General features: G+C 45.5%; 1 protein-coding gene across 4 annotated transcripts in view; it reads right to left on the bottom strand.

Moving 5' to 3' along the window:
- Nucleotides 1-20,639, bottom strand: part of hsd17b3 (hydroxysteroid (17-beta) dehydrogenase 3) — a 67,786-nt gene extending 47,147 nt beyond the window's left edge. For all 4 annotated transcript variants that reach the window (XR_009655521.1, XR_009655520.1, XM_060931913.1 and 1 more), the window contains exons 1-5: nucleotides 20,424-20,639; nucleotides 1,248-1,294; nucleotides 1,095-1,170; nucleotides 780-887; nucleotides 581-648 (exon numbers count right to left, since the gene is read on the bottom strand). Coding sequence is in view for 2 of the 4 variants with exons in the window: in XM_060931913.1 (XP_060787896.1) it covers nucleotides 581-648; nucleotides 780-887; nucleotides 1,095-1,170; nucleotides 1,248-1,294; nucleotides 20,424-20,565 (441 nt within the window). In the remaining 2 variants the exon portion in view is untranslated. The remainder of the gene's footprint in view (nucleotides 1-580; nucleotides 649-779; nucleotides 888-1,094; nucleotides 1,171-1,247; nucleotides 1,295-20,423) is intronic.
- Between the last annotated feature and the right edge of the window lie 5,734 nt (nucleotides 20,640-26,373).

Genomic DNA, 26,373 nt, shown 5'->3' with positions numbered 1-26,373 from the left:
CTATTTAGTTAAATGTCCTTTAACAAATTTGACCTTGACCAGACGCTTTTGGGAGCCATCAATAAGCTTCTGGCAGAATTATGGTTGGATATTTGACCGCTCTTCTTGGCGGAATTGGTAGAGTTCAGTTATATTTGTGCATTTCCTGTGTGTTTCCAAGTTTTAAGCACATTTAGTTTAATATTGTTCAATACTGAAAAACATTGAATCTCTTATATAATGCTATCAATATAGTTTATTTTGTGCATTTTAGATTTTCTTTCTGCCACTTTCAGCCTCAAATATTGTTATTTGACAATCTACTCTTCCTCAATCACAAAAGAAGGGTCACACAAAAATGTCTATATTATGCAATTTTAAACCTATTTCTCATATCTAACCAGTGGGTCAAAGTACCCAGACAACATCAATATAAAATAACTATTCTGTGTATGAACTATACAAGTTAAGACCAGAGTAAGTGGTGATTTAACATTCAATGCTACATATTTTCTGATTTATATGGAATATGTTGAAAATGTATGAAAAAGTGAGAATATACTATACTCCTAGTAAAGAACCTATAAAATACTGAGTTCACCTCTTCCAGATGAATAGTTTCAAGTAATCTGTTGGGTATTTTACTTGGCAGAATTCCCACATTGTTAACTGTAATACATAAAGAAAAATGTTACATCAAATCAAATTAGATTAGACCTCTGACTGTTTTACACTAACAATTCACACCATCAGACTCATCAATTTGATTTGCTTGTTAGTTTGCAGCTAAAAATACATACCTAAAATGGCGATATCCAAACCCTGAATACTTTCCTTTATGCCTCCATAAATATCATCCTTGGTAAAGTCAGCGACAATTACCATGACATTTCTGTTTGTTTTAACCTCTGTTGGGAAAAGGAAAGAAGTCAGTCTGAGGCCAGACAATAGCACAAATCACTCCATCTATGTGCACTAGATTGTAATGTCCTGAATCACTCATGAACTGGCAAAAGTCACAAAAAATATTCAAGATTTTGATCCAAGTCCAGTCACATTGGTTTATGAAAATAAAACATGACCTGAACATTTGGAAATATTCATAGGCACTCCACCTATGTCTGTTGCGGCTCTGTCAAGCTTCTCTTTACTCCTGCTAATGATCACCACATTCAGCCCACATCTTGCAAACTGGGAAGAAATTTATAACTGACATTAATAGAGCATTTAAACAAGCTGTACTGCAAAATTCAGAGTGGTTCAGATACCTCGTCTGCATAAGCTCTTCCTATTCCTTCTGATCCTCCAGTGATGACTACAATAGAGATCATTAAGATTATATAGTAAGAAGACAATACTAAACATTACATGCCAACATAAAACCAAGTGACATAAATAATACACTCAAATTTCCTCTCGTGGTACTGCATCATTGCATGTGCATGTGCACTAGTGCATCTCAGACAATTAGAATATCATGAAAAAGTTCAGTATTTTCCATCAGTTATTTAAGAAAGGGAAAACAATATATTCTTGACTCATTAAATGTAAATTAAAATGTTTCAAGCATTTTTACCTCTGCCAAGGAGGTTATGTTTTCGGTAGTGTTTGTTTGTTTGTTTGTTTGTTGGTTTGTCTGTTAGCAACATTACGGAAAAAGTAATGAACGGATTGCTCTGAAATTTTTTCCAGAGGTGTGACTGGGCACAAGTAACAATCCATTAAATTTTGGCGGTGATCCAGATCACCTTCTGGATCCCGGATTTTTTTAAAGGATTAATTTTTTCCCCATTGAAATGAATGGGCGCGCGATGCAAAAAACAGATTTTTCCTTCTGTAGGCCAAACCGTAAGGTGTAAAGTCATGAAACTTGGTACACTGATAGAGGAGTGGACCCTGATTGATTTCATCAAGTTTCATGTTGGTATGTCTCACGGTCTAGCGCCACCAACTGATCACAGCCTTACATGCGTTCATGCACGTAACTTTTGATCCGTATGCCCGATTTTCATAAGTCTGGTGCTGTTGGTATCCTTGGAGCTAGACGATTCCAACGCACCCTATGATGTCATTCTCCGCCTAATTAGATTTTCCGCCATTTTGAATTTTGTCCAAAGTGAAGGTAGAGTGACCCTGGCCGCATGTTTAATCCGATCATCACAAAACTTGGCAAACATGATCTCCAGTCCATGCCTAATGAATGATATTCATTTCACTCTCATACATTGAAACGTTCGCCCGTGGCAGCCAATCAAAATCGATGGCGAAGCCACCAAACAGGAAGCGAGCTCATATCACGGAAATGCTTTGACGTATCAAGACCATATTTAGTCGCATGACTTTGGACACCATCCAAACTACCCTCATCAAATATGGTGTCATTTGGCCACTAGGGGGCGTCACAATTAGCAAAAACATATTTTGGCTCATATCTCAGAAACGCTTTGACATATCAAGACCATATTTGTTAAGATGACTTTCGGCACCAGTTCATGTACCCTCATCACATTTGGTGTCATTTGGCCTCTAGGTGGCACCACAATGAGCAAAAACATGTTTTGGGTCATATCTCTTTACGGATTTAGAATTACATCTACATTTTCATGTTAGTGATGCTCTGGGATGTCCCTGTAAAGAACCTTGCCAGCCTGTCATCTCTGTATGAGAATCCGCCTTGTGTCTTGGCCAAACTTTCGCGTGTTGACACAAAACTTGTCGTGTGGGCATGCGGTCGCCTCTCTTGCTGGGTCGCCATGGCAGCGCACCTGAGCAAGCACACTTTCGCATTTTCTCCAGAAATGCATTAGAGTTATTATTATTACCTCCGCCAAGGAGGTTATGTTTTCGGTAGCGTTGGTTTGTTTGTTTGTTTGTTTGTTGGTTGGTTTGTCTGTTAACAACATTACGGAAAAAGTAATGAACAGATTGTCAAGTCAAGTCAAGTTTATTTGTATAGCGCTTTTAACAATAAACATTGTCGCAAAGTAGCTTTACAGAATTTGAACGACTTAAAACATGAGCTAATTTTATCCCTAATCTATCCCCAATGAGCAAGCCTGTGGCGACGGTGGCAAGGAAAACTCCCTCAGACGACATGAGGAAGAAACCTTGAGAGGAACCAGACTCAAAAGGGAACCCATCCTCATTTGGGCAACAACAGACAGCATGACTATAATATTAACAGTTTTAACATGAAGACAGTTTCGTTGATGTTGTAACTCTTCATTGATGGAAACTTGAGTGCAAAACTGTTCATGACAACTGCAGTCCGAAAGTTAGCAAGTCAACTGTAGTCCTCAGCCATAAAAGCATTACTGTAAGAGTCCAGAGCATCCTCCAGGTGTGACTTTCAACTGTCCTCATGGGGCCATCCTCCACAGGAGCGATGCGATGAGACTCCAACCAGACACAGGGCACCAGGATAGATCAAGCAGGTCCGAGGAGCAGAAGAGGTCAGAATCTCGATCCCAGGACTGACATGTAACTCAGAGGGACAGATTTTTTTTTTGGGGGGGGGGGGGGTGAGAGGGAGAAAAAACATAGGTTGTTAGGTATGCCCAATGTCACCTGAATAAGTGTAGGCAACAGGTGTCAATGACTAAAAATAACACAAGTATTAAGTCTGTGTGGTAGGCTTGCAGAGACGAGAGTCCTGACATCAGGCATAATACACAACAATGGCATGTTAATATGGTTAAAAAATATCATGACCTGCTCTGGCTGGATGCTTGATTGGGTGATGGGAGCACACTCCTCAGCAATGAGACAGTTGGAATTATGGATCAGAGTGAGTGCAGGCAGATGCAGATGGGACCCTTAGGGCTGGCCAAGACAATTCAGTTACATTTCACCGGGTCTGGGACATGCGACAGAATGTCTGATGGCTGATTCCCTGCAGGCTACGAGAGCCAGTCGAGGTCTCCACCCTCTCCACCAAAAGATTTCCTGTTGACTCCATGTAACTCAGAGGGACAGATTTGGGGGGAGGGGGGAGAGAGAGACGGAGAGAAAACACAGGTTGTTAGGTATGCCCAATGTCACCTGAATAAGTAGGAACAGTATACATATTGCACTGAGTACAAGCAGGGACTCCGGCAACTAACTATAACAGCATAACTAAAAGGGGAGAGCTAGAAGGTAACACAGGCATGAGGGAGCCCCGGGACATAAAGCAGCAGCCACTACACCGTCAACAAACTCAAGTGAGCAAGCGAGTGGGGCCTGGCAGCATCCATACATCCAAGTTTACCAAAACACTCTATGTCTGAGGACCCTCCAGATCTACACCTTTACCTCATAAACACCATTAACAAAAGGCTTGACTAAACAGATATGTTTTCAGCCTAGACTTAAATGCTGAGACTGTGTCTGATTCCCGAACATTACTTGGAAGGCTGTTCCATAACTGTGGGGCTTTGTAAGAAAAGGCTCTGCCCCCTGATGTAGCCTTCACTATACGAGGTACCAGCAGATAGCCTGCACCTTTTGATCTAAGTAGGTGTGGCGGGTCATAGAAGAGCAGAAGTTAACTCAGATACTGTGGTGCGAGACCATTTAGTGCTTTAAAGGTTAATAGTAGTATTTTATAATCAATACGAAATTTGATTGGGACCCAATGCAGTGTGGATAAGACAGGGGTGATGTGGTCATATTTTCTAGTTCTAGTAAGGACTCTTGCTGCTGCATTTTGAACTAACTGGAGCTTGTTTATGCACTTATTGGAACATCCAGACAGTAAGGCATTACAATAATCCAACCTGGAGATAACGAAAGCATGAAGTTTTTCCGCGTCATGTAGTGACATTAAATTTCTTATCTTAGCAATATTTCTGAGATGAAAGAAAGCTATCCCGGTAATTTTATCAATGTGAGTTTCGAATGAAAGACTGGGGTCAATAATCACCCCAAGGTCTTTTACTGCTGCACGTGAAGAAACAAAGGCCATCCAGAGTTACTGTGTAATCAGAAAACTTACTTCTAGCTATATGTGGTCCTAGTACAAGTACTTCAGTCTTGTCAGAGTTAAGCAGAAGGAAATTAATAAGCATCCAGTGTCTAATGTCCTTAACACATTCCTCAATTCTATTAAGCTGGTGTCTCTCATCAGGTTTTGCAGAAACATACAACTGTGTATCATCAGCATAACAGTGGAAACTGATACAATGCTTACGAATAATATCACCCAGAGGTAACATATATAAAGAAAAAAGCAGTGGACCCAAGACAGAACCTTGTGGAACACCAAACTTTACGTCAGTACGTCTAGAAATATCACCATTTATATCAACATACTGATAACGATCAGTTACTGTAAATAAGAGCTGAGCCAGGAGAGGGCCGTTCCCTTAACTCCCACAACATTTTCTAGTCTATCCAGAAGAATGGAATGATCAATGGTATCAAATGCTGCACTAAGGTCAAGCAACACAAGTAGCGAGACACAGCCCTGATCAGATGCCAACAGTAGGTCGTTTACTACTTTAACCAAAGCAGTCTCTGTGCTATGATTAGGTCTAAATCCTGACTGATACATTTCATGGATGTTATTCCTATGTAAATATGAGCATAACTGCTGTGCCAAAACTTTTTCAAGGATTTTGGAGATAAAGGGGAGGTTTGATATTGGCCTATAATTGGACAGCTGACAGGGATCAAGGTCAGGTTTTTTAATCAGGGGTTTGATAACTGCTAGTTTAAAGGATTTGAGTACATAGCCAATCCTAAGACAAGAATTTATTATTTTTAGAAGCGGTTCAATTACTTCAGGTATTATCTGTTTGAATAGACATGTAGGTAAGGGATCTAGTACGCAAGTTGAGGCTTTTGATGCCGAGATTAATGAAAGTAATTCAGTTTCTTTAAAGGTCCCATGGCATGAAATTTTCACTTTCTGAGGTTTTTTAACATTAAAATGAGTTCCTCTGACCTTCTTAAGTCACCCCAGTGGCTAGAAATTTCATAATGTGTAAACCAAGCTATGCCCAATATTTGAGAATGGCGCGTCAAAACGGCGCGTTGAGAAGCTCTTCCCTTGCTGACATCAGCAAGGGAGATGATCCCCACGCCCCCCCTCTGGATTCCCACCCACTGTATGGATTGCCCGCCCAGCTCAAAAGTTGCCACCAAACATGGAAGTTGCGGTGTACATGGATGTGACAACACAGAAAAGAGTCTGTTTTTACTGCCGACGGGAGAGCCCCTGAAGACGCAGTGGCTTAATTTTATTTACTCCAATAATACGCCGTCGAGTCTACCTAAGACGGTGTATGTTTATCGGAAGCATTTTCCTGATGAATGTTTCCACAACTTGGGACAATACAGGGCAGGTTTTGCACATCAACTGTCACTGAAGCCTGGGTCCGTACCAAGCATCCCTGCCGCATCAGCCACAAACAGGGAACAAGTAAGTGTATAACTGTTAAGTCGTTTTGCCGTGTTTTAAAATCGGTGCGTTAGCCTTGCAATGGCTACATTAGCTGTGCAGCTAACCGCTTCCTGCAGTTAGCCAGGTACTCTGCGCTACAAAACCAAAAAGCATGCAGCATGCTCTGTTAAACTGAGTTTAGTCTGGAAATTGACTGTAACTTATGAGCTTATGTTTTGCCGTGTTTTAAAATCGGTGCCACGTTAGCCTTGCAATGGCTACATTAGCTGTGCAGCTAACCGCTTCCTGCAGTTAGCCAGGTACTCTGCGCTACAAAACCAAAAAGCATGCAGCATGCTCTGTTATAATAGCCAATCAAAACAGTTTTTACAAAGACACCCACATTCTTTTTTTTAAGTCACTCGTTCATTTTATTTGTTTGTTTGTTCAGTAAAAACCCAAACATTTGTTGAATTTATTTTATTTCCTCGCGTCGCACCTTAATGACGTCAGCGCGCGGTATTTTTCCCTTCGCGGTTTGTTCCTTCTCTCTCGCCATAGTAAGACACCCACATCCGCTTGTTCTGACCCACTGGAGGTAGCGGCACAGTGCTGTTAGCCAATCAGAGGTAACACGTTTACATGTCATGAATATTAATGATAAGACCCGCCCCCACCCTCTACCCTTCCCCACCTCCTGCTTCTCATTAGCAAAACGACACACTGGGAAAAGCGCTGAAATGGGGCTTTCTCCCAGGAGGCTATATCTATGTGCCAAGGGTTCATTTCAAGAAAGGCTGCGGATATAACATCCGGAAACCTCCACGAGCCCGTTTAAAGCATCAACAAACCACCATGCCATGGGACCTTTAAGGGGAGTAAAACATTCTAATTGATGATCTGATACAGTTATATGGTTAACTACAAGGTCACTTACATTGTCTGACCTTAAATTAGTAGTTTGAATTTTTTGTTGGATATTCTCAATTTTGTCATTAAAAAATTCATGAAATCGTTGCTATTACATACTGCAGGTGTGCATGTGTCTATAGTGGATTTATTCCTGGTTAATTTTGCTACAGTATTAAATAGGAATCTAGGATTATTTTTGTTATCTTCTATTAGGGAGGAGAGATATGTTGATCTCGCAGCACTAAGAGCTTTTCTATATTTCAGGAAGCTCTCCTTCCATGCTAATTTGAACACTACCAATTTTGTTTGACGCCATTTACGTTCCAATTTTTGAGTGGTCTGTTTTAATGTGCGAGTGTCATCATTATACCAGGGTGCTAATTTTTTGTCTCTGACCATTTTCCTTTTAAGAGGAGCTACATTATCTAAGGTATGGCGGAATGTTGACTCTAAGCATTCAGTTGCCTGATCAAGTTCTGCAGGGGCTGACAGTGACCCAATCAAAGTTGATAACTCTGGGAGATCATTTATAAAGCTCTGTGCAGTAGTTGACACGAATGTACGTTAGCATGGTGAGGTGCATATATTATTACCCAGACATAGTTTGAATGAGGAGATCATGATCTGAGATAACTTCAGATTGTGGAAGTATGACTATATTGTCTATGTTTAACCTGAATGTTAGTATTAGATCAAGGGTGTGACCACCATTATGGGTCGGTCCTATGACATTCTGATTAATCCCTACTGCATCTAAAATGGACACAAATGCTGTTTTTAAAGGGTCTTCTGGGTTATCGAAGTGAATATTAAAATCTCTGACAACGAAAGCTTTGTCTAAGGAAATAACCAGATCTGAGATAAAATCTGCAAATTCAGGAAGAAACTCAGAATATGGCTCCGGGGGCCTGTAAATAATAAGCAATGGAATTAACTGGGTAGACTTATTTTTCGAGGCTACATGCATTATATGAGTATGAAGAACTTCAAATGTATTAAATTTATAACCAGGTTTTTGTGTTACACCTAGATAATCATTATAAATAACCACAACGCCTCTTCCTCTGCCAGTTTGACAAGGCTGGTGTATATAACTGTGTGGCAGCAGGGGCGTGGTCAAGCGTCAGTCTGTGAATGGAGGGCGGAGTCAGGGAAGGTACCATACTGTAAGTGGCGGAATCACTGCACCTGACAGGAATTAACCTGTGTTTGTGTGTCTTCCCCAGTGACCGCGCCCTATAAGAGGAGAGGGAGGGTGGAGGAAGAGAGCTACTCCCCAACCTGGATACTTGTGTGCGTGCGTGTGTGTATAATTAAAGGCTGAAAAGCTACAATAAATGAGTTTTTGAGAACTCAGTTCTGGCCTGCCGTGCTTCTGTGCTCCACCCACCTAGAACACTTGTAACAGTGGTGCCGAAACCCGGGAACGGAGCGCAGGAGAGAACAGCCCCATGGAGTCCTCCCCCTTCAAGGACCTGATCCATGCCCTTGCCACGGCTCAACAGAGCCAGCACCAGGCGCTGGTCGCCCTCTGGAAGGAACAGGAGCAAAGGTTCGAGGCCCTGGTGCTGGTGCAGCAGGAATATCGCCAGGCATTCTGGCACCTACTCATGTCGGCAGGGGTGGGGGCCGGCACCTACTTGCATCGGCGGGGTCCACCACCTCCACCGCCGCAGGCCTTCCCCACCTCACCCTAACGAAGATGGGCCCGCACGACGACCCCAAGGCCTTCCTCGCTCTCTTTGAGCAGGCAGCAGAGGCGTGGGGTTGGCCGGTGGAACAGCGCATGGCGCGCCTCCTCCCCCTGTTCATGGGTGAGGTGTAGCTGGCCGTGCTGCAGCTCCCCACCGACAGCCGGCTGGTCTACGCGAACCTCTGCAGGGCCATCCTCCAGCGCGTGGGTCGTACTCTGGAGCAGCAGTGGCAGCGCTTCCGCGTGCTGCGCCTGGAGGAGGTCAGCCAGCCGTTTGCGTTTGGCCAGCAACTCTGGGATGCCTGCCGCCGGTGGCTGAGGGCCAACAACCGCGACGCTGAGGAAATAATCGATCTGGTGGCGCTGGAGCAGTTCGTCGCTCGACTTCCGGAAGGAACCGCGGAGTGGTCCAGTGCTATCGCCCTGCATCGCTGGATCAGGCCATCAAGCTGGTGGAGGACCATATGGCAGCCGTTCCAATGGCAGGACAGCGTGTCTCCCCTTCTCCCCTCCCCTCTCTCTCTCTCTCTCTCTCTCTCTCTCCCTTTCTGTTTCTTGTCCTCACCCCATTCCCCCACCGCGGAGGTGGGGGCCGGCTCCACCCCAGCTGGCCCGTCGCACCCGCGGTGTCCTACCATTACCTACTTCCATGTCTGTGTCTTCCCCCCCTCAGGTGAGTGATATCCAGAACACCGGTGCAGAGAGAGAGCCTGGGCCAGTGTGCTGGCGCTGCGGGGAGCCGGGGCACCTCCAGCATCAGTGCTCGGCGATGGAGGTGGGCGAGGTGGTCCGGATCCCTGACGCGCCAAGAACCGCCCTCGAACGGGCCGGAGTGTTTCGCATAGTGGTGAGTATCCAAGGGGATACGTATCAGGCTTTGGTGGACTCCAGCTGTAATCAGACCTCAATCCACCAAAGCCTGGTGCAAGACGAGGCATTGGGAAGAACACAGTTGGTGAAGGTGTTGTGTTGTGTGTGCACGGGGATGTTCACAACTACCCTTTGGTGTCGGTCCACATTCTGTTTCAAGGGAAGAAATTTAGTGTAAAGGCGGCGGTTAATCCTCGCCTTATCCACTCGATAATTTTGGGGACTGATTGGCCGGGATTTCAGGATTTATTGACGCACTTAGTGAAGAGTGGGTCCTGCCGTAGTTCAGGGGGGGAGGTGTGGCATTGGCGGGAGCAGCTGTCACAGAGCCGTCTACGTCATCACCGCGTCAGAGTGAGGAGCAGCAGGCCCCTCCTCCCTCTCTCGGGGAATCCCTCACGGATTTTCCGTTAGAGCAGTTGCGAGACGAGTCTCTGTGGCATGCGTTTGACCAAGTGAGAGTAATCGATGGTCAAACGCTCCAGCCAAACGCCACCCCATCCTTCCCCTATTTTTCCATTATTAAGGATAGGTTATACCGAGTGACACAGGACACTCAGACTAAGGAACAAATAACCCAACTTTTGATTCCAAAGAGCCACCGGGAATTGGTACTCCAGGCGGCTCACTTTAATCCCATGGCTGGACACTTAGGGCAGGATAAGACACTAGCCCGAATAATGGCCCAGTTCTATTGGCCAGGGATTCATGGCAATGTCCGTAGGTGGTGTACGGCATGCCGCGAATGCCAGTTGGTAAATCCAGTGGCCATCCCAAAAGCATCTTTGCACCCTCTACCATTAATTGAGACCCCATTCGAAAGAATTGGGATGGATCTTTTCGGGCCATCAGATCGGTCAACACGAGGGTATTGCTTTATTTTAGTTCTGGTGGACTATGCAACGCGATATCCGGAAGCAGTGCCGCTTTGCAATTTCTCCGCACGTAGTATTGCAGAAGCACTCTTCCACGCCATCTCCTGAGTTGGAAGCCCCAAAGAGATTCTGACTGATCAGGGCACTACGTTTATGTCACGCACACTGCGTGAACTGTATGGGTTACTGGGAATCAAGCCAATCCGCACCAGCGTTTATCACCCACAAACGGACGGCTAAGTCGAACGGTTTAATCGCACCCTCAAAAACATTCTCATTCTCATTATCTCTAGCCGCTTTATCCTTCTACAGGGTCGCAGGCAAGCTGGAGCCTATCGCAGCTGACTACGGGCAAAAGGCGGGGTACACCCTGGACAAGTGGCCAGGTCATCAGAGGGCTGACACATAGACACAGACAACCATTCACACTCACACCTACAGTCAATTTAGAGTCACCAGTTAACCTAACCTGCATGTCTTTGGACTGTGGGGGAAACCGGAGCACCCGGAGGAAACCCACGCGGACACGGGGAGAACATGCAAACTCCACACAGAAAGGCCCTCGCCGGCCACGGGGCTTGAACCCGGACCTTCTTGCTGTGAGGCAACAGCGCTAACCACTACACCACCGTGCCGCCACCCTCAAAAAACATAATTAAAAAATTTGTAAGTGAGGACGCACGTAACTGGGATAAATGGCTCGAGCCCCTGCTTTTTGCAGTGCGAGAGCTCCCACAAGCCTCCACGGGGTTCTCCCCATTCGAATTATTATATGGGCATAAGCTGCGTGGCATCCTAGATGTGCTGCGGGAAAATTGGGAGGAGGGACCTTCCCCGAGCAAAAATGAAATTCAATACATTATTGACCTGCACGCAAAACTCCACACCCTCACACACTTAACCCAGGAGAATTTGCGGCAGGCTCAAGAATGTCATGTCCGCCTGTACAACAGGGGCACGTGCCTTAGGGAATTCACACCGGGAGACAAAGTACTCATGTTGTTGCCCACGTCGAGTTCTAAATTAATCGCCAGGTGGCAAGGACCCTTTGAGGTCACATGGCGAGTCGGGGATGTTGACTATGAGGTGAGATGAATGGACAGGGGTGGGGCATTACAGATATACCACCTCAATGTGTTAAAATGCTTATGGATAGGGTCCTCTGCCCCCACGCCACCTATGCGGCCGCATACCTAGATGACATTATTATTTATAGTAATGACTTGCCGCAGGCACCTAAAACACCTGAGGGCCATCCTGGGGTCACTGAGGCAAGCGGGTCTCACAGCCAACCCGAAGAAGTGTGCGATTGGGCGGGTGGAAGTACAGTATCTGGGCTTCCACTTGGGCAATGGGCAGGTGCGTCCCCAAATCAATAAGACAGCAGCGATTGCGGCCTGCCCGAGGCCCAAGACCAAAAAGGGGGTGAGACAGTTCTTAGGGCTGGCTGGCTACTATCGTAGGTTTATACCTAATTATTCAGACGTCACCAGCCCACTGACTGATCTCACTAAAAAGGGGACACCAGATCCGGTCCAGTGGACGGAGCAATGCCAGCGGGCTTTCTCTAAGGTAAAGGCTGCACTGTGTGGGGGGGCCACTGTTACACTCCCCTGACTTTTCTCTCCCCTTTGTTTTACAGACGAACGCATTGGACAGAGAGCTGGGGGCTGTTCTGTCCCAGGAGGTGGAGGGGGAGGACCATCCAGTGCTGCACATCAGCCACAAGCTGTTGGTGCGCGAGGGCAGGTACAGCACCATAGAGAAGGAATGCCTCGCCATCAAGTGGGCGGTCCTCACCCTCCACTACTATCTGCTGGGGCGCCCTTTCACCCTCTGGTTGGATCACGCGCCCCTGCAGTGGCTCCACCGCATGAAGGATGCCAACGCGTGGATCACCCGTTGGTATCTGGCACTCCAGCCGTTTAAGTTCGAGGTGGTCCACAGGCCGGGGGCACAGATGGTTGTGGCAGACTTCCTCTCCCGTCAAGGGGTGGGGGGGCGGGGGAGTCGGCTGCAGGCCGGACGGCTCCCCTGCCTGAGTCGGGCGGTGGGGGTATGTGGCAGCGGGGGCGTGGTCAAGTGTCTGTCTGTGAATGGAGGGTGGAGTCAGGGAAGGTAAGTGGTGGAATCATTGCACCTGACAAGAATTAACCTGTGTTTGTGTGTCTTCCCCAGTGACCGTGCCCTATAAGAGGAGAGGGAGGGTGGAGGAAGAGAGCTACTCCCCAACCTGGATACTTGTGTGCGTGCGTGTGTGTATAGTTAAAAGCTGAAAAGCTACAATAAACGAGTTTTTGAGAACTCAGTTCTGGTCTGCCGTGCTTCTGTGCTCCACCCACCTAGAACACTTGCTACAAACTGTATCCAGGAGGACTCGCTTCATTTAATGCTATATATTCATTTGGCTTAATCCATGTTTCAGTTAAACAAAGTACATTAAACTTCTGATCAGTAATGAGTTCATTAACCATTAGCGCTTTAGATGTCAGAGATCTAATATTTAATAGCCCCACCTTTAGATCAAAGGTGCTGGCAGCAGCTGTACAGTCAGTATGATCTAATTTTATATTGATTAGGTTACTGGAGCAAACTCTCTGAAAATTTCTACCTTTTTGTTTAGCCCGGGGAACAGACACAGTCTCAATGTAGTGGACCCTGAGTGACGACTCTGTGCAGCTAGCAGACAGTTGGTTTAGCCTGTTCGTCTGCTCCCTGGTCTTGGCTCTGGATTGTCAGGCATTAACTAGGCCTGTCCTGAGACTATGACCTATGCTGCAGGAAATGAGAACAGCACCTTCCCGAGTGGGATGGATACCGTCCCGCCCTAACAGGCCAGCAGTGCCCTCGAAATTAGCCCAATTATCTATAAAGTCCACACTGTTTTCAGAGCACCACCTGGACAGCCAGCAGTTCAGCGACCATAACCTGCTGTAAGCTATATCGCCACGCCGCATTGGGATGGGGCCAGAACATACTACAGCATTGGACATTGCCTTCGCTAATTTAAACACCTCTACAAAGTTACTCTTAGTAACCTCAGACTGACGAAGGCGTATATCATTAGCTCCTGCATGGATAACTATCTTTGAGAACCTGTGCTTGCCTAGGACCCTAAGATTACCTGCTATGTCTGGCACCCTGGCTCCCGGTATACACCTGACTAAAGCTGCTGGTGCCCCTAAAGGCTGAGCTAATTTCACGTGCCATATGATAGAGTCCCCTATAACCAGAGCTCTTTCAGGTTTCTCAGTGGGTGCGTCATTAAGGAGAGCAAACCTGTTCGGCATGTGACGCGGAGAGGAGTGGTGCTCCCATGGGCGAGCCTCAGCAGTAGCTTTGGCTCTACACTTATGCTGCTGAGTCGTCACCCATTCACCCCACTGTAAGGGCTCTAATACCAGAGTTGGGGGATTGCTCTGAAATTTTTTCCAGAGGTGTGACTGGGCACAAGTAACAATCCATTAAATTTTGGCAGTGATCCGGATCACCTTCTGGATCCCGGATTTTTTTAAAGGATTCTTGGCGGAGGTCTACGCTCTCCGAGTGCTTTTCTAGTTCTATTTTAATTTTGATAATTATGGGATAGGCTCCAGCTTGCCTGCAACCCTGTAGAACAGGATAAAGCGGCTAGAGATAATGAGATGAGCTGTCCTATAGTGCAAAAAATAAAAAACATAAAACATATCCAAAAATATTAGAATATTTTATTTTGAGTTTGAGTAAAACAGTATAAATACTGTTTATCTGTCGGTCTAGTTCAGTACACGCAACCACAATCATGGGGAAGACTGCTGACTTGACAATTGTCCAGAAGATGATCATCGACACCCTCCACAAGGAGGGCAAGCCACAGAAGGTCAGTGCTGAAAAGCCTGGCTAGAAAAGGTGCACAAGCAACAGGGATGACTGCAGCCTTGAGAGGATTGTCAAGAAAAGTAAACTCAAGAGCTTGGGAGAGCTTCACAAGGAGTGGATTGAGGCTGGTGTCAGTGTATCATGAGCCACCACACACAGATGTCTTCAGGAAGGGGTTACAACTGTCGCATTCCTCATATCAAGCCACTCCTGACCCAGAGACAACATCAGAAGCATCTTACCTGGGCTTAGAAAAGAAAGAACTGGACTGTTACTAAGTGGTCCAAAGTCCTCTTTTCAGATGAAAGTAAATTTTGCATTTCATTTGGAAATCAAGCTCCTAGAGACTGGAGGAAGAGTGGAGAGGCACAGAATCCAAGGTTTTTGAAGTCCAGTGTGAAGTTTCCACAGTGTGTGATGATTTGGGGTGCCATGTCATCTGCTGCTGTTGGTCCACTGTGTTTTATCAAGTCCAAAGTCAATACAGCTGCTGACCAGGAGATTTTAGAGCACTTCATGGTTTCATCTGCTAATAAGATTTATGGAGATGCTGATTTCTTTTTCCAGCAGGACTTAGCATCTGCCTACAGCGCCAAAACTACTACCAAATAGTTTGCTGACCATGATATTACTGTGCTTGATTGGCCAGCCAACTCACCTGACCTGAACCCCATAGAGAATCTATGAGGTTCAGGTTCAAGAGGAAGATGAGAAACACCTGAGCCAAAAATACAGACGAGCTGAAGGTTGCTATCAAAGCAACCTGGGCTTCAATAACACTTCAGCAGTGGCACTGCTGAAGTGTTATTGAAGCCCAAGTTGCTTTGATAGCAACCTTCAGCTCGTCTGTATTTTTGGCTCAGGTGTTTCTGAGCCAAAAATACAGATTACCTAAGACCTAAGAAATTACCTAAGATCAATCAAAAAAAGGATTTACAATACACAAATCTCCAGCTTCTGAAAAGTATGTTCATTTATACACTCAATAATTGATTGGGGCAATCAGTTATTGAGTGTATAAATGAACATACTTTTCAGAAGTTGGACATTTGTGTATTGTAAATCCTTTTTTTGATTGATCTTAGGTAATATTCTAATAATTTGAAATACTGAATTTCTGATTTTCATGAACTATAAGCCATAATCATCAAAATGAAAACAAAACAAAACTTTATATATTTCATTTTGTCTGTAATGAATATGGAATACCATATTCATTAAAGGAAAGCTTACCTTTTTGGATTAAATTACAAAAAAACAAACTTTTTCACAATGTTGTAATTGTTTGAGATGCACTGGTATTGTGTTGTCAGACAATTATGTCGAAGTAGTAACCAAACCACAAAAAATATTGATAACCATAATTTATTATAAGTTTCCAAATATACTAGCCAATGACTTGTATTAGTATGTGTTCATATTTATACAAGTAGCTTAGCAGTTAAATGACTTTGCTTGTAATTAGTTTAAATCCCAGGACTACAACAAAATTATTGGTCCCTTGAGCAATGCCATTAACACTGAAATGCTCAGATTTTTACTTCCATTTAAATTTGCTTAATTTGGTGGATGCTTATCCAAAAGTGACTTGCAATGGAAATAGGATGCAACTGAGCAGTTGAGGGTTAAGGGTCTTGTTCAAGGATATAACTGTGTTCTGTGGGTGGTAGAAATGGGCAACTGGACTTGCTTGAAGATTCTTGAAAATGTTTCACCTCTCGTCCAAAAGGCTTCCTCAGTTCCGTCTGACTAATAGGGAGTATCAGATATTTATCCTCTCCTGGCTCAGAATCAGAATCAGAATTCTGATGACCAGCTCATCTAAGGTGTCATTGAGGCATCATGTTGGTGTGGGTCGCTGGAGGCTGGGTGTGAACGGCGAGTCATTAGGGTGATCAAAGGATTGCCCGTTAGGGTGACCAGTGGCAATCTGACTCTCTCTGTCCTCCTGTGAGTCCCCGAAAACAGCTGGGCCCTGGCGCACACCCAGCCATCTGGGAAGAGTGTCCAAGACCACCTTGTAGATGGTTGACAAATGATGTCTTAGACCCCCACCTCTGTTCAGTGATGGCTGTTCCAGGTTGACAAAAATGGTTTCTTTGACTCCTCGCTCATACCAACGATCCTCTCTGGCTAAAATGTGTATGTCACAATCCCGAAATGAGTGTCCTTCATTGTTAAGATGAATGTAGACAGCCGAGTCCTGGCCTGAGGAGCTGGCTCTCTGACGTCACAGGGTCACGTGACGCCCCGGTGTCCGCCATTTTGAAGGTCAAGCTAGCTAATGTCAACAACATAGTAGCTGGTATGTTACTGCAGCAATGTTTACGTTCAGTCATTTGGATGACTGTTAAAACCTTTCAGTCTCAAGTTTTTCCTTTACTGTATTTACTAGTTTACTGTAATTATGATTATGTTCCAGTGGGTGGTGAGAGTCGAAAAGTAGGTACTGGTCTGTGTGTGTGGGTTTCCGGTAGACCTCGATACTAAGGCTTCTGTCTTGTCTAATGTGTACATCACAATCCAAGAAGGCTAGATTATTCCCACTGACATCCTCCCGAGTGAAGTTGATGTTGCTATCCACTGCATTGATGTGTTTCGAGAAAGCTTCCACCTCCTGGATTTTGATTTTAACCCAAAATCCAGGAGGTTTAGATACGTGGATGATACTTGGGTTAAAATCAAAATCCAGGAGGTGGAAGCTTTCTCGAAACACATCAATGCAGTGGATAGCAACATCAACTTCACTCGGGAGGATGTCAGTGGGAATAATCTAGCCTTCTTGGATTGTGATGTACACATTAGACAAGACAGAAGCCTTAGTATTGAGGTCTACTGGAAACCCACACACACAGACCAGTACCTACTTTTCGACTCTCACCACCCACTGGAACATAAATTGGAGGTCATTAGGACCTTGCAACACAGGGCTCAGAACATTCCTACAACATTAGAGGGAAAAGAGAAGGAGCAGAATCATATCAAGAAAGCACTTCAGAATTGTGGTTATCCCAACTGGGCTTTCCTAAAGAGCATAAAAAGGAACATAACTGACAAGGATGATAACAGGAAAAAACGCAAGAACATTGTCATTCCCTACATTTCTGGTTTATCTGAGAAACTCAGGAGGATCTTCTACAAACACAACATTCCGGTACATTTCAGACCCAATAACACCCTGAAGCAGAAACTGGTCCACCCTAAGGACAGAATACCCAGACACAAACAGGACAACGTAGTGTATGCAATTCAGTGCAGTGAGAATTGCACAAATTTGTATATTGGGGAGACGAAACAACCGCTATACAGGCGCTTGGCCCAACACAGGAGAGCCAGCTCCTCAGGCCAGGACTCGGCTGTCTACATTCATCTTAACAACGAAGGACACTCATTTCGGGATTGTGACGTACGCATTTTAGCCAGAGAGGATCGTTGGTATGAGTGAGGAGTCAAAGAAACCATTTTTGTCAACCTGGAACGGCCATCACTGAACAGAGGTGGGGGTCTAAGACATCATTTGTCAACCATCTACAAGGTGGTCTTGGACACTCTTCCCAGACGGCTGGGTGTGCGCCAGGGCCCAGCTGTTTTCGGGGACTCACAGGAGGACAGAGAGAGTCAGATTGCCACTGGTCACCCTAACGGGCAATCCTTTGATCACGCTAATGACTCGCCGTTCACACCCAGCCTCCAGCGACCCACACCAACATGATGCCTCAATGACACCTTAGATGAGCTGGTCATCAGAATTCTGATTCTGATTCTGAGCCAGGAGAGGATAAATATCTGATACTCCCTATTAGTCAGACAGAACTGAGGAAGCCTTTTGGACGAGAGGTGAAACGTTTTCAAGAATCTTCAAGCAAGTCCAGTTGCCCATTTCTACCACCCACAGTTTACTATGACCTGGATGATTGAGAATCTTCACAGACATATAACTGTGTTAGCTAGCTGGTATTTGAAATTACAGCCTTGCAATCAGTACCCCAAAACTTCAACCACAGAGCCACTGCTTCCTACCACAATTCCACTTGCATTGTGTGTGCCTCAAATGCAAGTTGTTTTGGATAAAAGATTGTCAAGTAAATGTGAATCACATTATATTCTATATGAAAACAGGGTGGTACAATCAGAAACAAATGAAGTATATATTTTTTCAAGCCCACTAGTATTGTCGATGCCACATGTCAGTGTTTGACATGGTTTAATGATTATCTGATTAGTATACTTCAATAAGTATTCAGAAGATGATAAACATGACATCACATTGACAAACACACATTCAGGCAGAACAGGATAGTTGTGTGTGTGTGTGTGTTTGTTTTAACAGTGTGTACCGTACTTGAGAAGCAACTGTGTGCCCAGATGCTTGATAAAGGGAATGCTAGAGCCAGGAGCTGTTCAGCATATTCTCCAAAAGCATGGTGTTTTTTTTGTTTGTTTGTTTGTTTGTTTGTTTGTTTGTTTGTTTGTTTGTTTGTTTGTTTGTTTGTTTGAGTCTGACAATCATCACTGCTTGTTTTTATTTCAGTGGGCTTCTCCCATTGTCCAGTAACTATTTATGCAAGTGGGGAAAAATTAAATCAGAGTGGTGTATTAAAATGGGTAGGAACACACACACACACACACACACACACACACACACACATAAAATGACATTTCAGGCAGTTCGTGAATGGCCATTCATTCATGCATGCCAAATTGATCTTGTCAAACTCAAGGGGAAGGAAATCGTGTAATACACCCTGGAACATAGTGTTCTAATTGCCTTTTTCCTTTGTCTCTCGTACATTAAAGAATGGCAAATAGACAAAGCTTGGGAACAAGTTTTGCATTTTCGATGTGGTATCCCACATCAGTTGAGGGTTTCTCTTTTGGAAATAATGCAAGTGTAATTACAGACCTTATTATGGAGGGAGGGAGGCATGGGGGGATGGTGAAAAGTTCCTAAATTCAGAATGAGTCACAGGGCATGTAAGGTGACTGACTACTTTTTGGTTTCTCTCATGTATCATATAGTGAGTTATTTAGACAGTAGATTATAATTAATGTAAGACATTGCAAAGAATAAGTCTTGTGCTATACTCCCTTATAATTAATTGTTTTTATTTCCCTGCCAACTTTTTTCCAGTTTCACTGAAGTCTCACTTTGGTTTCTCTATTATGGCTTCAGGGGTTCTGTTGACCAGTGCCAAGAGCCAACACCTACAATACTAGTCAAACATTTGGACAAGTCTACACATTCATAGGTTTTTATTTATTTTGACCATTTTATACATTGTTAAACAAAAAGGAAGACACTAAAGCTATGAAATAACATATATGGAATGATATGGTAAACAAAAAAGTGTTTAACCCCCCCAAAAAAAAACATTTCATATTTTAGATCCTTCAAAGTAGCCAGCGTTTACCTTGATGACACATTGCACATTGTCATTATTTTAACCACCTTCATGAAGAAGTCACATAGAATGCTTTTCAGTTAAAAGGTGTGCCTCATCAAAAGTTAATTATTGGAATTTTTTGCCTTCTTAATCAAACAGTAAATAGTAAAACAGTAAATAGTAAATAATATAAATACAGTAAATAGTCCTATTCCACAACTGTAGTAATCCATATTATGTCAGGAATCACTCCTCTAAGTAAAGAAAAATGACAGTCCATCATTACTTTAAAACTTGAAGTGTATTTAAATTAATAAAAATAAAGAAAAAAAAACTTGAATTAGAAGTCATGTCCAAACTTTTGACTGGTACTGTATGCAAACACTTAAAATGAAGCATATACAGACAGAAATATGAAAACATCACCATATAAACATGATACATAAAGATTGGTGTGCACTGATTTTATTGAGTAAAGAATACCTCACCTGCCCATTTTCCCATGGAGGTAAAGAAATTCCCAGGAATTGGCCAACAGACCCTTGTAGCAAGCATCATAAACATGTGTGCCAGCCAAAAGAGGACAACACAGGCACCACTCACGACAAAGATAAGCTCAATCAGTGCCATTCCAGAAACATAGGCTTCCTTTAGGACAGGAGCTGAGCATATCCTGACAGCAAGCCTGGTCTCTTTTGCACTGCTTTTCTCCTCTGTTGGCTTCTCAAACACAATCCTCAAGCTCACACGCACTCCCACTGACTGATGCCAGACTCACCCAATCAGACCCAACAAGTTTTCCACTGCAATTACATTGGTTTGTGGGAATTTGTGCAGGTAATTTGATTGTTCTCTTGACTATCAACAGTTAAAGGCAAAGTGAGGCATGAAATATTGGCAAAGATCTGAGAACAGTGCTACCATGTCTCTTGCCTTATGCAAGTGATATTCAAAGGACATGCCAAGTTCAGTGAACTCATGTTTGCAAGCACATTATGACAACTCTGTTATTCTTCATTTTATTTGTATGCATGTCCTTGTTTTTCTGTCCTTGGCAGGATCCAAAACACTGATCGTGTGGACTTGTGTGGGTATTTTTCAGGGTCCTGTCAGATAATTTGTATTTTTCCAAAAACAAATCTACTTTTTTATTTCAACCTTGGATTTGAGTTCCTGAGCTTTATGGATAAAGAATGTATGATTATTGTTATAGTTAAGCATTGTGTTAAGTGAGTCTTACAATTAAGTCTAAGTTCTTAAAGCATTCAAAGCTTAAAATCTGCAGTGGGAGTAATTGGAATTATTCTTTTGTGTGGAATATATTTCTATTGCTTATACAGTGCCCTTCATGATTATTGGACCCCTTGTAAAGATCCATCCATCCATTATCTGTAGCCACTTATCCTGTGTAGGGTCGCAGGCAAGCTGGAGCCTATCCCAGCTGACCATAGGCGGGGTACACCCTGGACAAGTCGCCAGGTCATCACAGGGCTGACACATAGAGACAAACAACCATTCACACTCCCATTCACACTTACTTATTTTTAATTTAGAGCCACCAATTAGCCTAACCTGCATGTTTTTGGACTGTGGTGGAAACCGGAGCACCCGGAAAAAACCCACGCAGACACAGGGAGAACATGCAAACTCCACACAGAAAGGCCCTCATTGGCCACTGGGCTCAAACCCAGAACCTTCTTGCTGTGAGGCGACAGTACTAACCACTACACCACCATGCCAATCCCCTTGTAAAGATTAGTAAAAAATAAATTAATTAAAATAAAAAGTTAGAAAAAAATCCACCTTTTGGTGAAGTAGCTTCATCTCACTGAAATAAATTTATTGAGAGAAAAACAAATCCCTAATCAAGAAATAATTATTTTAAAAAAACCACATGCCACTATTATTGGCACCCCTACATTTATCTTTTCCTTTAACATTTATCTTGAGTATATTTCCTTTTCAATATGGTGAGATATTTTGGACAATTATTTAAAAAATAAATGACATTCCAAGTATTCAGGATTTGTTTTTAGAAGTAACTATAGGTGAGCAACATTGATGCCTCTGGTTACAGACTTTATCTTGGTAGCAGGGCAGTCAAAATAGATAGTTTTGATTTTATCTTGACTGAACACTTAACTGCTTAACACTCTATAATACTCATTATGATGTAAAGATTTTATAAACATAAAATAGGTCAATTAAACAGTATTAAAGGAAATGTTCAGAAATATATTGTTAGGAATCCCGGGTCGCTGGTGTAGTGATCCAGCAAACCCCCACTAGGCCACTGACTCAAGTGCAGAGGAGTGAGGCGAAAGTAGAGTAGAAAAAACAGTTTATTTACAATATTAAAAATCCAAGGCAAAAAACAAAAGTATAATCCAAATGCTCAGAAGATAACCGGGAAAAAAACAAAAAGTTCAAAATCAAAACAAAGAGTCAAAAAACCAGAAAAGAAGAGGCAAAAATTCAAACGCTCAGAAGATCCAAAAAATGGTAAATACAAAGTCCCAAAAAGTCCAAAAGAAAGCAAAGTACAAAAACCACAAAGACATAGGCAAGGAACACGGAACAGAGGTTACTGGAGCTAAACATAACAGCACAAAGACTCCGTGACAAGAGGTTAAATTGAGGAAGTATATATACACACAAACTAAATAGGACACAGGTGACAATAATGAGGACTAGGCGGGGCACAAGGCACATGGAAAAACAAAGGCACATGGCTGTCAAAACAAAAACACAAAACACAGAAACAGTGGCGGCCTCTAGAGGCCAAAACAAACATGACGACAAGATAAGGAAATAACAGCGGCCTCTAGAGGCCAAAACAGTCCCAGTCCTAACAGGACCCCCCCCCCCCCCCCCCAAGGAGCGTCTCCTGATGTTCCCAGGGTGATCCAGATGGGCCGAATGGAAGTCCCGACACAGATCCTTGTCTAATACGTCCCTAGCGGGAACCCAGCAGTGCTCCTCAGGGCCACAGCCCTCCCAGTCCACTAGATATTGGAGCCGCCACGGACCCAGCGGGAGTCCAGCAGACGGCGCACAGTGAACACGGTCTGACCCTGGAAGATGCAGGGGAGTGGGGGATTCCTAGGGGCAGGGGCATACGTGGATGACAATACGGGCCACAACAGGGAAACATGGAATGTGGGGTTGATCCTTAGAGTCCGGGGCAACTGGAGCCGGTAGGCGACAGGGTTCACCCTGCACACAACCTTGAAGGGGCCACTGTAGCGAGGAGCAAGCTTGCGGTTCTCCACCCACAGCGGAAGGTCCTTGGTGGACAGCCAAACCTGCTGCCCAGGGCGGAAAACGTGGGCAGGCCTTCTATGGCGGTTGGCCTGAGTCTGGTTGGACCTGGAAGTCTGGATGAGGGTCCTCCTGACCTTGTTCCAGGTCTTGCGACACCGTCTCATGTACTGGTTGACCGAGGGCACCTCAGCGTCCTCCTCCTGGTCTGGAAACAGAGGTGGCTGGAACCCAAACTGGCACTGGAATGGCGACAACCTGGTGGCAGATGACTGCAGGGTGTTGTGGGTGTACTCTGCCCATGGCAGCCAGGTGCTCCAAGATGTCAGGTTATCCATCGCCAGGCCTCGCAGGGTGGTTTCCAGGTCCTGGTTGAGCCTCTTGGTCTGGCCGTTGGACTGGGGGTGGAACCCAGAAGAGAGGCTGGCAGTGGCCCTGATGAGTTTGCAGAACCCCCGCCACACTCGGGAGGAGAACTGGGGCCCCTGGTCTGAGACGATGTCCTGCGGGAGACCAAAGACTCGGAAGACATGAGTAAATATACTTTTGGCTGTTTCAAGAGCAGAAGGAAGTTTGCACAGTGGTATGAAGCGGCAGGCTTTGGAGAATCTGTTGACAATGACCAAAATGACAGTGTTACCTTGTGAGTCGGGAAGACCCGTGATGAAGTCGACTGCCACATGGGACCAGGGACGCCGGGGAATGGGCAGAGGATGCAGGAGGCCCTGGGGATGCTGTCGTGGGTTCTTGCTTCTGGTGCACACCTCACAGGACAGGATGAATGACCTCACTTCCTTCTCCATGCTTGGCCACCAGAAGCATCTTTTCAAGAAGTCCAGGGTCCTCCGAGCTCCCGGGTGGGCGGTGAGAGGGGACGAATGACCCCACTGAAGAACCTTGGCCCGGGCTTGACGAGGGATGTACAGGAGGCCCGGTGGCCCCGTCCCAGGGCCGGGGTCCTGGCGTTGAGCTTGTCAGACGGCCTCCTCAACACCCCAGCGGACAGGGGCCACAATCCGAGACACAGGGATAATAGGCCCAACTTCACTCTCGCTGTTGTTGGGTGAGAATAGCCTGGAGAGCGCGTCCGGTTTGGTGTTCTTAGAGCCAGGGCGGTACGATAGGGTGAAGTTGAACCGGCTAAAGAACAAGGCCCACCTAGCCTGTCGTGGATTCAGTCTCTTGGCTTGCAGGAGGTACTCCAGGTTCTTGTGGTCCGTCCAAACCAGGAATGGATGTTGTGCTCCCTCCAACCAGTGTCTCCACTCCTCAAGGGCCAGTTTGACTGCGAGCAGTTCCCGATCCCCCACATCATACCGGGACTCCGCATGGCTCAGGCGGTGGGAGAAGTATGCGCAGGGGTGCAACTTTCCCTCCGAAAGTTGAGAGAGGACCGCGCCGACGCCACTGTCCGAGGCGTCCACCTCCAAGACGAATGGTTGCGATGTGTCTGGGAGGACCAAGATGGGTGCCGTGCAGAAGCGGTGCTTGAGGTCCCTGAACGCCTTTTCCGCCTGAGGAGACCAGACAAAAGATCCACCTGTCTTCTTGGTGAGGTCCGATATGGGTGCTGCTACAGAACTGAAATTCCTGACAAACTTGCGGTAGAAGTTAGCAAACCCTAAGAACCACTGAACTTCTTTAATGGACTTGGGAATGGGCCAGTCCCGGACGGCCAGGGTCTTGGCTGGATCCATCTGGAATTGTCCTGTTCGTACAATAAAACCCAGAAAGGAGACCTCGGGGACATGAAACTCACATTTCTGGGCTTTGGCAAACAGATTGTTCTGTAGCAGCCTCTTGAGAACCTGGCAGACATGGTGGCGGTGCTCCTGCACGGTCTTGGAGAATATTAGGATGTCGTCGAGGTAGATGAAAACGTACTGATTGATCATATCCCTCAAGACGTCGTTGATAAGGGCCTGAAACACTGCTGGCGCATTGGTGAGTCTGAAGGGCATAACTTGGTACTCGTAGTGCCCTGATGGGGTGTTAAAGGCAGTCTTTCACTCATCTCCCTGTCGGATGCGGATGAGGTGGTATGCATTCTGTAAGTCCAACTTGGTGAAGACAGTGGCGCCTTGGAGCAGATCGAACGCTGTGGACATCAGCGGAAGGGGATAGCGGTTGCGCACAGTGATCTTGTTCAGGCCCCTGTAATAAATACACGGCCGGAGCCCCCCATCCTTCTTGCCGACAAAGAAGAAGCCGGCACCAGCGGGTGAGGTGGAGGGTCGAATGAACCCAGAGGCCAAGGTGTCCTTGATGTACTCCTCCATGGCCTTGCGTTCTGGCTGAGAGAGGGAAAACAGTCTGCCACGAGGAGGGGTAGCCCCAGGGAGCAAGTCGATGGCACAGTCGTAGGCACGGTGCGGAGGAAGAACGGCGGCCCTGCTCTTGCTAAAAACTTCTTTCAGATCCCAGTACTCTGTGGGAACTTGAGATAACTCGATGAGATCAGGAGGCTCGGCAGGAGACACAGGAGAGCTGGAGAGCAGACAAGAGGCATAGCATGCAGGACCCCATTCCACAACCTGGCTTGTTACCCAGTCTATACGAGGGTTGTGGCGGGTAAGCCAAGGAAGGCCTAGAATCAGCGGGAACTCTGGTGAATGAATCAGGTGCAGGGATATTTCTTCTTGGTGATCTTGGGACTGGAGAAAGACTGGAGAAGTTACTTGGGTGACTCTTCCGTCACCTAACGCTTGGCCATCCAGGGCAGACACAGACAGTGGGACTTCAAGAGGAGCAGTAGGGACATTGATTCTTCGGGCGAAGTGGACATCCATAAAGTTTCCAGCCACCCCGGAGTCTAGCAAGGCCTGACAAGAGTGGACGGACTCACCCCAGGAGATGGAGACAGGGATGTAGACTCCTTGGCCGGGAAGTTCGGGAGAGAGGGTAGGCCCCGTCACAACCCTCCCTCAGCTGGACGGGGCGGTCCTTTTCCCCTTGAGCTCGGGACATGATGCTCGGAAGTGGCCAGGCTTGCCACAGTAGATGCAGCACTTGTCCCTCCTCCTGCACTCCCTTTCAGCTGTGGAGAGACGAGTACAGCCAACTTGCATGGGCTCTGGACAGTCACTGGAGGACGTGGACGGACTCCAGGTTGAGGCAGTGAGGCAAGGGGAACTCAGGACTTGGTGGCGCTCTCTAATCCAGTTATCAAGATGAATG

Source organism: Neoarius graeffei, chromosome 10 (genome assembly GCF_027579695.1).
Source record: "Neoarius graeffei isolate fNeoGra1 chromosome 10, fNeoGra1.pri, whole genome shotgun sequence".
Classification (NCBI taxonomy): Eukaryota; Metazoa; Chordata; class Actinopteri; order Siluriformes; family Ariidae; genus Neoarius; species Neoarius graeffei.
The sequence above is the reverse complement of the archived record's forward strand: the minus strand, read 5'-3'. Positions and strand labels throughout refer to the sequence as shown.